Source organism: Euphorbia lathyris, chromosome 5 (assembly GCF_963576675.1).
Source record: "Euphorbia lathyris chromosome 5, ddEupLath1.1, whole genome shotgun sequence".
Taxonomy (NCBI): Eukaryota; Viridiplantae; Streptophyta; class Magnoliopsida; order Malpighiales; family Euphorbiaceae; genus Euphorbia; species Euphorbia lathyris.
In genome coordinates this window covers 96255673-96269005 of record NC_088914.1, presented here as the reverse complement: position 1 = coordinate 96269005, position 13333 = coordinate 96255673, and the positions used below count along the sequence as shown (strand labels likewise).

Here is a 13333-nt window from a genome sequence, read left to right as displayed (position 1 = left end):
GGAAAATGTTGTGACAAAGTCCTTTGTGTTTGATGCTGTCACACTATCTGCTCTTAGAGATAAATATAGTGCTGGTGGTGAAAAGTTGTCCTTGGTACGAGCTTTATCTGTTTTCATATTGAGTCGGATAATGACAGCAACTAATTCTCAGGCGAAACAACAGTGTATGGTGATTAATTCTGTGAACGTGAGGCAAATATTAGATCCCCCAATTTCAAAGAACTCCTTTGGGAATCTTATATGGTCAGCAGCAGCATTAATTGATAATATGGATGATACTGGTAAAGAAGATGAATATTATGAATTTGTGAGGAAGATAAAAGATTCAATTAGAAGTGTGAATGCAGAGTCTCTAAAGAAACTTCAGAAAGGAGAGTTGAATTTCACAAAGGAAGAATATATGAAATCTTTAACAGGAGAGATTGGTAAGTTTTTAGTCGCTGCTTTGTGTAATTTTCCTGTGTATGAAGTTGATTTTGGATGGGGAAAGCCTCAATGGATAACAACGTCAGGGATGATTTTCGATAATCTTATTATTTGCCTTGACACAAAAGAGGGGCAAGGAATAGAGGCATGGATTAGTTTAACTAAAGAAGATATGGCTAAACTTGAGAATGAGCAACAATTTCTTTCCCATCTGTCTTCCAATCCAAATGGGAATCCAAACTTTAATTCACGCTTATAAGTGAATGTATCCAGAGACGGATCCAGTGGGGGCTTGAGCACTCGTTGGGTAAAACCTTGAAAATTCTTTGAAAACTGTGAACAGGTTATAATTTTTTCTTTTAAATAAAAACACTAAAACAATATTAATATAGCACTTATAAATCACGATAAATACATTCTCACTGAATCCTGTATCTGTCACTATATATCCATCTTTTATTTGTTTCATATATTTGTTTGCGGTGTGGTTTGATTCACTTTTTATTCTGCTGTCTTATAGTCTTTCAAATATTACGTTTCTTGTGGTTTTTGTATATTTGAACTCTTAGTATTGATGTTTGCTATTCTGTTATCGATTCTTACATATATACAGACAAACAATATAATCACAGTAAGAGGGGTTATCCCAAACTCTAACCAAGTGGTTGTTAAAATTTTTTACCAAGAACAAAACATAAAAGCATGTCGCTAATATGTAAATAATTTATTGGGAAAAAAATAAAAAAAAATAAATAATTAATTAATAATGGAAATTGTGTTGAATGACTTTTTCAAAGTATGGAAGGCAAAATAATACCTTTGTATTTGTCTACTTTCAAGTTGTATGAAAGTTGTATATATGTATATATATGTATCCGTATGAGTTAGAGAAGAGAGTGAACAAAAAATAATGCTTTAGTAAGTGCAAAACTTCCTTTAGATCCTTACTCTTTTTTCCAATTATTATTTTCTTCCAGTGATAATTCTCTATACACGGTAGAATTCGTTCAAGTTCGTCGTTGTATCATGGGAGGCGATTGCTTAAGAAAACAGCGAGTTAGGACCGAATATTCGGTCGCTAATTCGGCAACTACACGGAAGAAGATATGACTAAACTTGAGAAAGAGCAACAATTTCTTTCCCATTTGTCTTCCAATCCAAATGGGAATCCAAACTTTATGATACAGATTGAAAGCGATAAATGAAGGTTTTAATCGTAAACCAACAAAGAGGTTCTTCTCTAGCTAAACTAGAAGGAGTGAATCCCAATAAGCAAGGTATAAACCTTAGGTTTTCAAAGAGAATGATTTTGATTGATTAAAAGTTGCTTCATCCTTACAAAATGAGGGTTTAAATACATCCTCCTAATGATAATAAAAGACAAGGACTACCCCTACTAGGGTTTCAATAAGGCTATCCGTAAAAGGGTAAAATAGGTGATACGCCCCGACAATCAGTACAATGGTACAGGTACGGATTGTCAGGGTTGTTGGTGGATTACTTCGGGAGGAAGTAAACCTAGAGATCCGCCCATGGGTAGATGTTGATACGCCTCCTTGTGTTCTCCTAGATCCGCCCCGCTCGTATGTCCTGGGGATCCGCCCTCCTAGGTACAACATCCGTGGGTCTGATGTTTGAGGATCCGCCAGAGCGCGCGTGATCTGTGATCCCAGTTAGGATGTCCGCATCATTCTCTCCTTCTTTAAAAGGTCTCGGCACTAACTCGTCCTTGTTGAACTCCAAAGGACCATCCGGCTTCCACGGGCTAAGGTCACGGATGTTGAACGCTGGTGAGATTTTACCCAGCCAATTCGGCAATGCTATATGATAGACATTGGCATTGACCTTCTTGGTGACTTTATATGGCCCGTATTTCCTAGGCCGAAGCTTGCTGCTTGGGGCGTTGGCGAGTCTCTCTTTGCCCAAATATACCATAATCTCATCCCCAACTTCAAACTGTAGGTCCCTGCGGTGCTCATCCGCCTTAGCCTTTAATTTCTGATTTCTCTCCTCAAGAGTCTCTCTCACCTCTTGGTGCATCTGTACATAATCCTTGGCCAGCTGGTTGGCAGTCACGTTTCCTTTAGGAAGATGGGCTATATCAAGGTCGTGATTCGGGGTCTTCGTGTATACCACCTCAAATGGGGATCTCCCGGTTCCCGAATGTACAGAGCCGTTGTAGGCGAACTCAGCTTGGGCTAAAACCACATCCCACATCCTGGGCTTATCCTTACATTTACTGCGCAGTAAATTTCCCAAAGTTCTATTGACCACCTCGGTCTGTCCGTCTATTTGAGGGTGGGCAGTGGTACTAAACCTTAGAGACGTATCAAACAGAGCCCACAACGTTCGCCAGAAGTGACTGAGGAACTTCGTATCACGATCCGAGACAATTATCTTAGGTACGCCATGTAGCCTGACAATCTCTTTGAAGAATAGCTTAGCAGTCATTGAGGCATCATTAGTTTTACGACAAGGTATGAAGTGAGCCATCTTTGAAAACTGATCAACCACGACAAAGATGGAATCCATGCCCCTCTGAGTTCTGGGTAACCCTAGGACGAAGTCCATGGACAGATCCTCCCATATGGTCTCTGGCATAGGCAAAGGCAACTGCAATCCAGTATTTGTAGTGCGTCCCTTGGCGGTTTGGCAAATATAGCATCGTTCTACTAAGTAGGCAACATCTCTCCTCATCTTAGGCCAGAAATAACGGGAACTCACTGCTTCATATGTCTTGTCTCGCCCAAAATGTCCTCCAAGGGATCCGCCATGTAGATCACGAATAACCTTCTCGCGGATGGAAGTGCAGGGTAAGCAAAGTTGGTTGCCCCTCATGAGATACTCATCCATCAGGTGATACGCCCCATCCCTATGCTGGTGTTGACACTTCTCCCAAATACTGCCAAAGTTAGGATCCGCCACGTATTCTCCTCTGATGTGTTCAAAACAATCGGTCTCCAGGTTGACTGTTTTTATTAGTGACACCCTTCGACTCAAGGCGTCCGCCACCTTGTTCTGTTTTCCAGCCTTATGGATAAGCTTATAGGGGAACTTATCTATGAATGCGGACCATCAGGCATGCATGGAGCTTCGAAGTTGCTTCTGACTTCCCAGGTACTTGAGAGCTTGATGGTTAGTGTAGAGGATGAATTCTTTCCCCACCAAGTAATGTTCCCATACTTTCAACGCCCTTACTACAGCATAAAATTCCTGATCATACGTGGCCCACTTTCGCCTTGCCTCACAGAGTTTCTCACTGAAATACGCAATCGGCCTCTTTTCCTGCATTAGGACACCACCAATCCCAACTCCACTGGCGTCACACTCAACCTCGAACAGTTTATCAAAATTAGGATACGCCAGCACTGGCGCTGTACTCAGCTTTTCCTTGATCAGGGCGAAGCTCTCCTCTTGAGCATCCGTCCATGCGAATCCCTTTCCCTTCTTCAAGCACTCCGTCAACGAGGCCACTATGGAACTGAAGTTCTTGATGAATCGTCGATAAAATGTTTCTAGCCCATGAAAGCTCCTGATGTCCCCCACGTTCCTTGGAGTAGGCCATTCTCGGATAGCTCTTACCTTCCCCCCATCAACTTGGACCCCATCGCCACTGACCACGAACCCAAGGAAAACTAGGCTTTCTATGACAAAATCACACTTCTTAGTGTTGGCGTATAGATGGTGTTTCCTTAACAGGTCAAATACTGTCCGCACGTGCTCCACATGTTCTGCCAAGGTCTGGCTATGAATCAGAATATCATCAAAATACACAACTACAAATTTGCCAATTACCGGGCGGAGCACATGATTCATCAGCCTCATAAATGTACTGGGGGCGTTAGTCATCCCGAATGGCATTACTAACCACTCATACAATCCATCTCTGGTCTTGAAAGCAGTCTTCCACTCATCCCCAGCCCAAACTCGTATTTGATGATAGCCACTCCTGAGGTCAATCTTGGAGAAGACTTTGGATCCGCAAAGCTGATCCAGCATATCATCCAACCTCGGGATTGGGAACTTGTACTTGATGGTGATCTTGTTAATGGCTCTGCTATCAACACACATCCGCCAAGACCCATCTTTCTTAGGTGTAAGTAAAGCTGGAACGACGCAAGGACTCATGCTTTCTCTAACGTATCCCATCTCAATGAGCTCTTCCACTTTCTGCCTCATGATGTCATTTTCCTTTGGACTCATTCGATAATGGGGGAGGCTTGGTAAACTAGCCCCGGGCACAAGATCGATATGATGTTGGATGTCCCTCAAAGGTGGTAACCCACTTGGCAGCCCTTCAGGGAACAAATCTTGATATTCGCTAAGTAGGCGGGTCATTTCATTCGGCATCTCCCTTTCGCCCCTTTTGGATGACTCGTGATTCGCCTTCACCATTACAACATACACCATCTGGCTCTCCTCACATTCGCTAACGAACGATTTGTGTGTGGGGCAGACCACCAAGGTAGACTTCTCATCGGCCTTTGGTTCTCTCATCATTGGCGTGAGTACGAACTTCACCCCATCCTTCATAAATCTGTAAGTGTTCCTTCTTCCGGCATGGATGGCGTCGTTATCAAATTGCCATGGTCTGCCCCATAATAGGTGGCAGGCATCCATATCGACCACGTCACAGCAGACTTCATCCCTATACTCACCGATCTCAATAGGGACCTTACACTTCTTGGTCACTCTGAGTTCACCCACATCCTTGATCCATCCAACTCTGTAGGGGTCAGGATGCGCCTCCGCCAACAATCCAAATTTCCGAACGGTGCTGTTGCTCACAATGTTCTCCTGGCTACCACTATCAATTATTACATTCCATCACCCACTATTCACAAGACAGCGAGTCCTAAATAGTTGGTGCCTCTGATCGCCCTCTACCCGGCTGGAGACTAATAATCGTCGTATCACATGAATAGCGTGTCTCTCCTCATCCGCCTCATCATCGTATTCCCCTAAGGGTTCACAAAACACTTCATCCCCCTCTTCATAATCATCTTCATATCTTTCCACCACGTTGGCGCTCTTCCGCCTAGGACACTCGTTGGACCTATGGCCTGGCTCATTGCACCTGAAAGATTTAAAAGGGGTTGGCCTGGCGTATGGGTTGTTGTTCTTAGGTGGTATGGGTACCTCCTTGTAAGGCCTAGTATCTCCCCCAGATCCTCTTCCAACGTTGCTAAACTTTGCCCCACTGGCACTCGCCACCTGTTTTCCTTTGTCATAGGACTTCATATTGCCTCCTCCTCCAGGCGTATACTCAACAGTGGCGGGTCTCCTGGATCTCCCGGTTAGTTGGGATTCAGTCTTGAGGGCTAAATTCCTAGCGTCTTGTACCCGAACCACCATCTGTGTGCCAATACGATCCTGGATGTTGTATCTCAACCCTTCGAGATACCTAGAGGTCTTTTGGCTTTCAGTTTCTGACAAGTTGGCCCTTGCCGAAAGCCTCAAGAACTCTGAGCTATACTCATGGACACTTCGGGTCCCTTGAGAGCATCCCCTGTAGGAGCTGTAAATATACTGCTCATAATCTGGCGGTAAGAACCGCTCCCTCAACATCGTCTTCATCCGTAGCCAAGATCTAATCGGATCTTTGCCCCCTCTTCTTCTCTCTTCCCTCATCTGATCCCACCAAACTCAAAGAAACGTTCCACTTCCGATAAATAGTCTAAGAATCCCTCTATATCCAGTTTGCCTCCAAAAGACGGTAAGTCTATTTTATCTTAAAGGCATCATCTCTATCAAAGTTTCCTAGACCTGGGTATACTCTAGCAACCTCCACACATCGGTTGTCAACAGGCCCAACATCCCTCATAGTTCTAACGGTATCATCATTCCCGATACCCTCAAAGTCGTCACTATCACTATCAGCGTTATGCACAAGGACAAAGTTGGGTCTTCTTACCTCAGGATCCCTAGGACCCATTTGTGGGAGCTGTTGTTTAGGGACTCCTTCCTTTCTCTGGGTTGATCCTCCCGCGGTTGGTCGGATTAGAGCCAGAACCTCCAGTTTGAAGTTTTCTAGGGAGGTGGCTAGCTCCAGGAACCGTTGGTCGGTTTGCCTTTGCCACTCATGGCTGGCTTGGATCTGCTCCGCGAGGTGCTCCCTCAGCTCCTCATACCTCCGGTCACTGGTTTCCATGGAATCTTGCGGTTGTCGGGGTTGAACCATTGCCAAAAGAAGTTTCGGGTCAGGAAATGATCGACTCAGATACCAACTGATACAGATTGAAAGCGATAAATGAAGGTTTTAATCGTAAACCAACAAAGAGGTTCTTCTCTAGCTAAACTAGAAGGAGTGAATCCCAATAAGCAAGGTATAAACCTTAGGTTCTCAAAGAGAATGATTTTGATTGATTAAAAGTTGCTTCATCCTTACAAAATGAGGGTTTAAATACATCCTCCTAATGATAATAAAAGACAAGGACTACCCCTACTAGGGTTTCAATAAGGCTATCCGTAAAAGGGTAAAATAGGTGATACGCCCCGACAATCAGTACAATGGTACATGTACGGATTGTCAGGGTTGTTGGTGGATTACTTCGGGAGGAAGTAAACCTAGAGATCCGCCCATGGGTAGATGTTGATACGCCTCCTTGTGTTCTCCTAGATCCACCCCGCTCGTATGTCCTGGGGATCCGCCCTTCTAGGTACAACCTCCGTGGGTCTGATGTCTGAGGATCCGCCAGAGCGCGCGTGATCTATGATCCCAGTTAGGATGTCCGCATCACTTTAATTCACGCTTATGAGTGAATGTATCGAGAGACTAATCCAGTGGGGTTTGGGGGCTTGAGAAAACCTCCAAAATTCTATTAAAACTGTGAACAAGTTATAATTTTTTCTTTTAAATAAAAACACTAAAACAATATTAATATAGCACTTATCAAGATAAATACCTTCTCACTGAATCATGTATCTGTCACTATCCATCTTTTATTTATTTCATATATTTGTTTGTGGTGTGGTTTGATTCACTTTTTATTCTGCTGCCTTACGGTCTTTCAAATATTACTTTTCTTGTGGTTTTTGTATATTTGAACTCTTATATCAGTATTGATGTTTGCTATTCTGCTATCTATTCTTACATAATCAGGGGCGGATGTAGGGGGGTCAAAGGGGCATTTGCCCCCCCCCTCTCCCTTCAACCCATTAAAAAAAAAAATTAAGTCCAAAAATAAAGGTTAAAATGTAAAAATACCCCTAATGTTTTTGGTCAGGAGCAATTTTATCCCTAACATCTAAAATGGTACAATTTTATTCCTAATGTTGGAAGCCAAGAGCAATTTTACCCCTAACGTTGATAAATTGGGTCAATTTGAGAAATAATTCATCAAACTGTCTTCTCGGTCATGAATAATAGTGTCTGAAATTGATCCAATTTATCAACGCTAGGGGTAAAATTGGTGCAAAATTACAAAATTGATATGCAATTGGTGCAAAATAAAGAAAAAAATGATTGTATTTTATAATAGTGTCTGAAATTGATCCAATTTATCAACGTTAGTGATAAAATTGCTCTTGGCTACAAACTTTAGGGGTAAAATTGCACCTGACCCAAAATGTTAGGGATATTTGATGTGTAACAACCCGAGAATCCCGGAAATGGATGATTACGAGTCGGAAACATTATAATTTACGTTTTTTTCTAAAAAAAATCATGAAATTAATGCATGACAATTGAACGATTTTGCATTTTTCGTCACCAAAAATTGAACAATTTTGCATTTTTTGTCATAAAAAATTGAACAATTTTATATTTTTTGTCTAAAATTTTTTTACGTAGAATTTTGCCCCCCTCAAATCCTGGATTCGCCACTGTTACATATATACAGATAAACAATATAATCACAGTAAAAGGGGTTATCCCAAACTCTAACCCAGTGGTTGTTAAAAAAATTTACCAAGAACAAAACGATAAAAGTCATGTTTGATTATTAATGGGGCTAATATGTAAATAATTTATTGGGAAAAAATAATTAATAATGGAAATTGTGTTGAATGACTTTTTCAAAATATGGAACGCTCAATAATACCTTTGTATTTGTCTACTTTCAAGTTGTATATATATGTATCCGTATGAGTTAGAGAAGAGAGTGAACAAAAAATAATGTTTTAGTAAGTGCAAAACTTCCTTTAGATCCTTACTCTTTCTACAATTATTCTTTTCTTCCGGTGATAATTCTCTATACACGGTAGAGTTCGTTCAAATTCATCGTTGTATCATGGGAGACGAGCGCTCAGCAAGAAAATAGTGAGTTAGCGACCGAATATTCGGTCGCTGATTCGCCACTAACACATTTAGCGACCGACGTTTGCCATTTCGCGACCGGACATATTCGGTCGCTAATTAGGAGTTGGAAACTTACCCATTGGCTTCTTTTTTTAATAGGTCGCAAATATTGCTTCCGTTTATGCGGTTGCAACATTAAGCGACCGATGTTGCGAACTATTTTCGGTTGCTAACAGGAAAACTAGAGCCATGCTCTGGCCAATTTACTGACGGACTACAACAGAATTGTTGTCGTAATATTTTCAGTTATAATTTCCCGTTTATATCTTGGATAGCCGTCCGTACTCCTACCCCTTTTCTAAGACGGACTAGAGTTAATTCCCACTTCTGTAATCAGAGGCAAAAAAAACAAGAAAAACTATAAAATTAATTTAACAAAGAAAAACTTAAAAAACATATTTATGTTTGGTTTATTCATTTTTAGTAAAAACTGAAATTGGACACGCATGAGGATTTTTTTATTTTCAATCCTTGCATCCTCCATTCATTCGTTTTTTTTAAAATTCAGGTTTTAAGCACATTCACTGTATTAATTGCAATTATTTCATTAATTGCTAATAATCTTATTATTCTTGATACAAAATCTCTTTGCCACGCCTACGTTTATACTTTTTTTCCAAACAAACACGTGCCAAGATTGAATATTAACATATATTACAAATATATCTCCAATAACTGTTTACAAAAAAAGTAAAACATTTTCATTATTTTCTTCATAAATATTTGTGTTTATTGACTTATTTTTATAAGCATAAAAAAACTAAGAAAATATTTTCCTCCAACATTCAAATTCTGAAAGTTGCAGCCGGCCATAATAGAATTTTGATGAAATAAAATTCTAACACACAACACCAAAAAGTTACATTAATTATTTTTGTTTGTTTTTATAACAGTTGTTATTTTGTCATTTGTTTTGTTTGATTTATTTTTTACTTTTAGATTTTTCTTTATTCTATTCGATATGAATGTTTTATGTGTGGACAAAAGCCATCACAAACAACATTCTTTACAGCATATTTGAATGGACATTTGGACAATGGTATAAGTTAATTTATTTATTTTTTAAATTATCATGTCTATGACAGTTTTAATTTATTTTTTTTATTTATCCGCCACAATGTGATAATATAATTTATTTATTCTCTTCAATAATTATTGATTTAGATAGTGCAACATTATTGTTATATATATATAAAAAAGAGATAGTGTAACATTATTTATTAATGTTTTCTTCCAAACTTTTTAATTAGTTATAGTGGGTAGGGTAATTTGTTTCAAATAATTTTATTTCTCATCACTATTCATATAATTTTTTCTACAAAAACTCACCCAAAAACACACCAATACACTCAAATTTTCATTTTCCCTACAAAGTCTATTTCATAAGAATCTTGAAGAAAAATTCAACAAAAACCTCTTGTTGATGTCCTTAACATCTCTTTGAGGTAATTCACAAATACTTTCTGCATTAAGTTTACTTTTTCTTGTTTTTTTTTTAAATTCCAAAAACAAACCCATGTGTTATATGAATTGTTATGCTTACTCTTTTTTTTGCAAGGTTTTTCATTTTACTAAAAACGAGGATTTTTTAATTTTGCATTCTAAAAATGATAGTTAATGGCCTTAAAATGAAAATTTCCAAGAATTAAAGTTGTTAAAATCAAATTTAATTCTTGGACATTTGCATTTTGAAGCCATTTAGGTATTGTTATTTAATAATATCATGTCAGGGGGTTTTACCTACGGGTGCCACCTATTTGGGATGTCCGGGCTTTTATTTGCTTCTTGTTTCCATCCTTCATTCAAAAAGATGTTGTTTGGTGAGGAGATAAAGTGAATGTTTAGAGAAATGATGATTTTTTAAAATAAAAAACGTGGTTCTATAGTAAATGTCATAATAAACAATTTTAATTTTTAGAAATTTTCATTATGAGGTTTTCAACTGTTTTTTTACATTGTTAAACTTAAAAATCCTCGTTTTTAGCCATGCGAAGAACCTTAATCATCATTTTTGGAACTTTAAAAGGTTGACGAATTAAAGTTGATTAGAATATCATCAAGTATTTGAATTTTTCAATTTTGAAGTAGTCAACTTTCATTTTAAGTTTGAGGTTCTGGTTTTTAGCCAAACGAAAAACCACAGTATTCTATTGCGGGTGGCCGAAAAAAGAACCCCAGTCCTCATTTCGACAAAACAAATTTCACAAGGTACCTATTTGACAAAACGTAATAACAGAGTTTTTTTTTATTATTTTACCCAACTTAATATCTTGTTTATATATGTTAAGCTTTCATTTGTCTGTTTTTCTAGTCAAACTGCAATTAGTTCAATTGATCAGTAATCCTCGTTCTTTATATATATTCTTTGAAATAGGTCTCACCAGTTGAATCATAAATACATATATTCATGGCTCTGGCACTCACAGCAGTTTCCTTAGTTGCCATAGTTTTTCTAGTCCAAGCATGGAGAAAGATCACCAATTCCAAGAATAAACTACCTCCTGGACCACTGGGATTCCCAATATTTGGCCACCTACATTTGTTTATGAACTGCCCTCACCGAACTTTACATGAGCTAGCCAAAAGATATGGCCCTATTATGCATTTACGCCTGGGCCAGGTCGGCGTTGTTGTTGTTTCGTCGCCTAAGTTAGCGGAGTCATTTCTTAAGACCCACGACCTTGTATTCGCAGATAGGCCTTTTGTGGATGCAGCCAGTTACCTTACTTACAACCACAAGAACATAAGTGGTTCGCCATATGGCTCGTATTGGCGCAATGTCGGCAAGATGTGCACCACTCAGTTGCTAAGCAACCAGAAGATAGAGTCATTCAGGTCTATGAGAAAAGAAGAACTTAACTTGTTGGTGGATCACATTAAGGAGGCTTCTTGTCAGGGGATTGCAGTGGATTTGAGAGACAAGATTACTTCTCTTAGTGCAGATATGAGTTGTAGGATGGTTTTTGGGAAGAAGTACATGGCAAATGAATTTGATGAGAGAGGATTTCTTGCTGTGATGAAAGAGTTTCTGAGAATATTATCAATTCCTAATTTGGGTGATTATTTTCCTCTGATTGCTCCATTTGATGTTCAACGTCTGACAAAGAAAATAGAGGCGGTTAGCAAAGTGTTTGATCGTTTCCTCGAGAAAATAATCGACGAACATATTCAGTTTAAAGAGGATAAACATACAAAAGATTTTGTTGATATCATGTTGGAGTTCATGGGATCTGAAGAATCCGAATATAGAATGGGTCGAGATAACATCAAAGCCATTATGTTGGTAAGAAATTCACAACTTTGTTCATACATTATTTGTTGATTTAACAATGATTAAAATACATTCAATCAAGGTCTACATCATTAACACCAATCAAATTACATGATTACATCAAAGATAAATTGATGAACTATGTAAAGGTTTTCACGTACTTCTTGTAAAATTCGCAAATAAAACTTCAATTTTCAATCACGAAAAATAAATCCCAAAGTTGAGAGAAAGAGTTTGTTGTTTCTTGTTTTACTGAGAGAGAAGTAAAATGGACGTATTTCCTTTTATAAAGAATGAAAAGTAGTTTCTTTTCATTCAAACTCTTCCTATTATTATAATATTATAAATGGGTCTGGTTCCATTAAGGATGATCCATCCGAAATATCCAACATTGTTCTCTTGAATGAATATTTTTTTTATGGATTTGAATTGCAGGACATGCTAGTAGGAGCAATGGATACTACATCGACATCAATTGATTGGATACTTTCAGAAACTATGAGGCACCCGAGAGTAATGAAGAAAGTACAAAACGAGCTCGAAGAGAAAGTAGGCAGAGGCAGAATAGTTGAAGAATCAGACTTGGGAAATTTGGAGTATTTAGATATGGTAATAAAGGAAACATTACGACTCCATCCAATAGCGCCATTACTAATACCACACAAAGCATCACAAGACACAATTGTTAACGGATTTCTTATCCCTAAAGACTCACAAATTTTTATAAACGCATGGGCAATAGGAAGAGATCCGAGTGCTTGGCCTGATGATGCAGAGAAATTCTGGCCAGAAAGGTTTATAGGCAGAAACATTGATGTTCAGGGCCGTAACTTTGAGCTTCTACCATTTGGATCGGGGCGCAGAGGATGCCCTGGAATTCAACTAGGATTGACTGTGACTAAGCTAGTGGTAGCCCAATTGCTCCATTGCTTCGACTGGAAGTTGCCAAATCATATGTTGCCAACAGGCTTAGACATGACCGAGAAGGTGGGTATAGTGACGGTAAGGGCAACGCATCTTCAAGCTATACCTTCTTATCGTCTTCAAGTTTGATTTCTTTATAAGGAGACAGATTATTAATTAATGAAATTGTGATTTTTCGCATTATCAAAGTTCATGGAATTTTAAAAGTTTCTATTGCGTTGAATCAACTATTAGCGACAATCTGTTTTTATTCGTTGCCTCATTAAATTTGTAAGAACCCATTATTGGCAATTTTATATTGCCGCACACTGCACTATTCTTAACCATACCTTGCAATTAACCAAACAAGCAAATATTTGACAGCTAGTTTTACAACAGAAATATTTTCCAGGGAAAACTGAAATATTGACCTT

At 38.7% G+C, this 13333-nt stretch overlaps 1 protein-coding gene across 1 annotated transcript; it reads left to right on the top strand.

Moving 5' to 3' along the window:
- The first annotated feature begins 11132 nt into the window (after positions 1–11132).
- On the top strand, positions 11133–13061 carry LOC136231275 (cytochrome P450 71AU50-like). The gene is made up of 2 exons (XM_066020605.1): positions 11133–12008; positions 12432–13061. The coding sequence occupies exons 1-2, from the start codon at positions 11133–11135 to the stop codon at positions 13047–13049; spliced, it is 1494 nt and encodes a 497-aa protein (XP_065876677.1). The 3' UTR covers positions 13050–13061.
- The last annotated feature ends 272 nt before the right edge of the window (positions 13062–13333 follow it).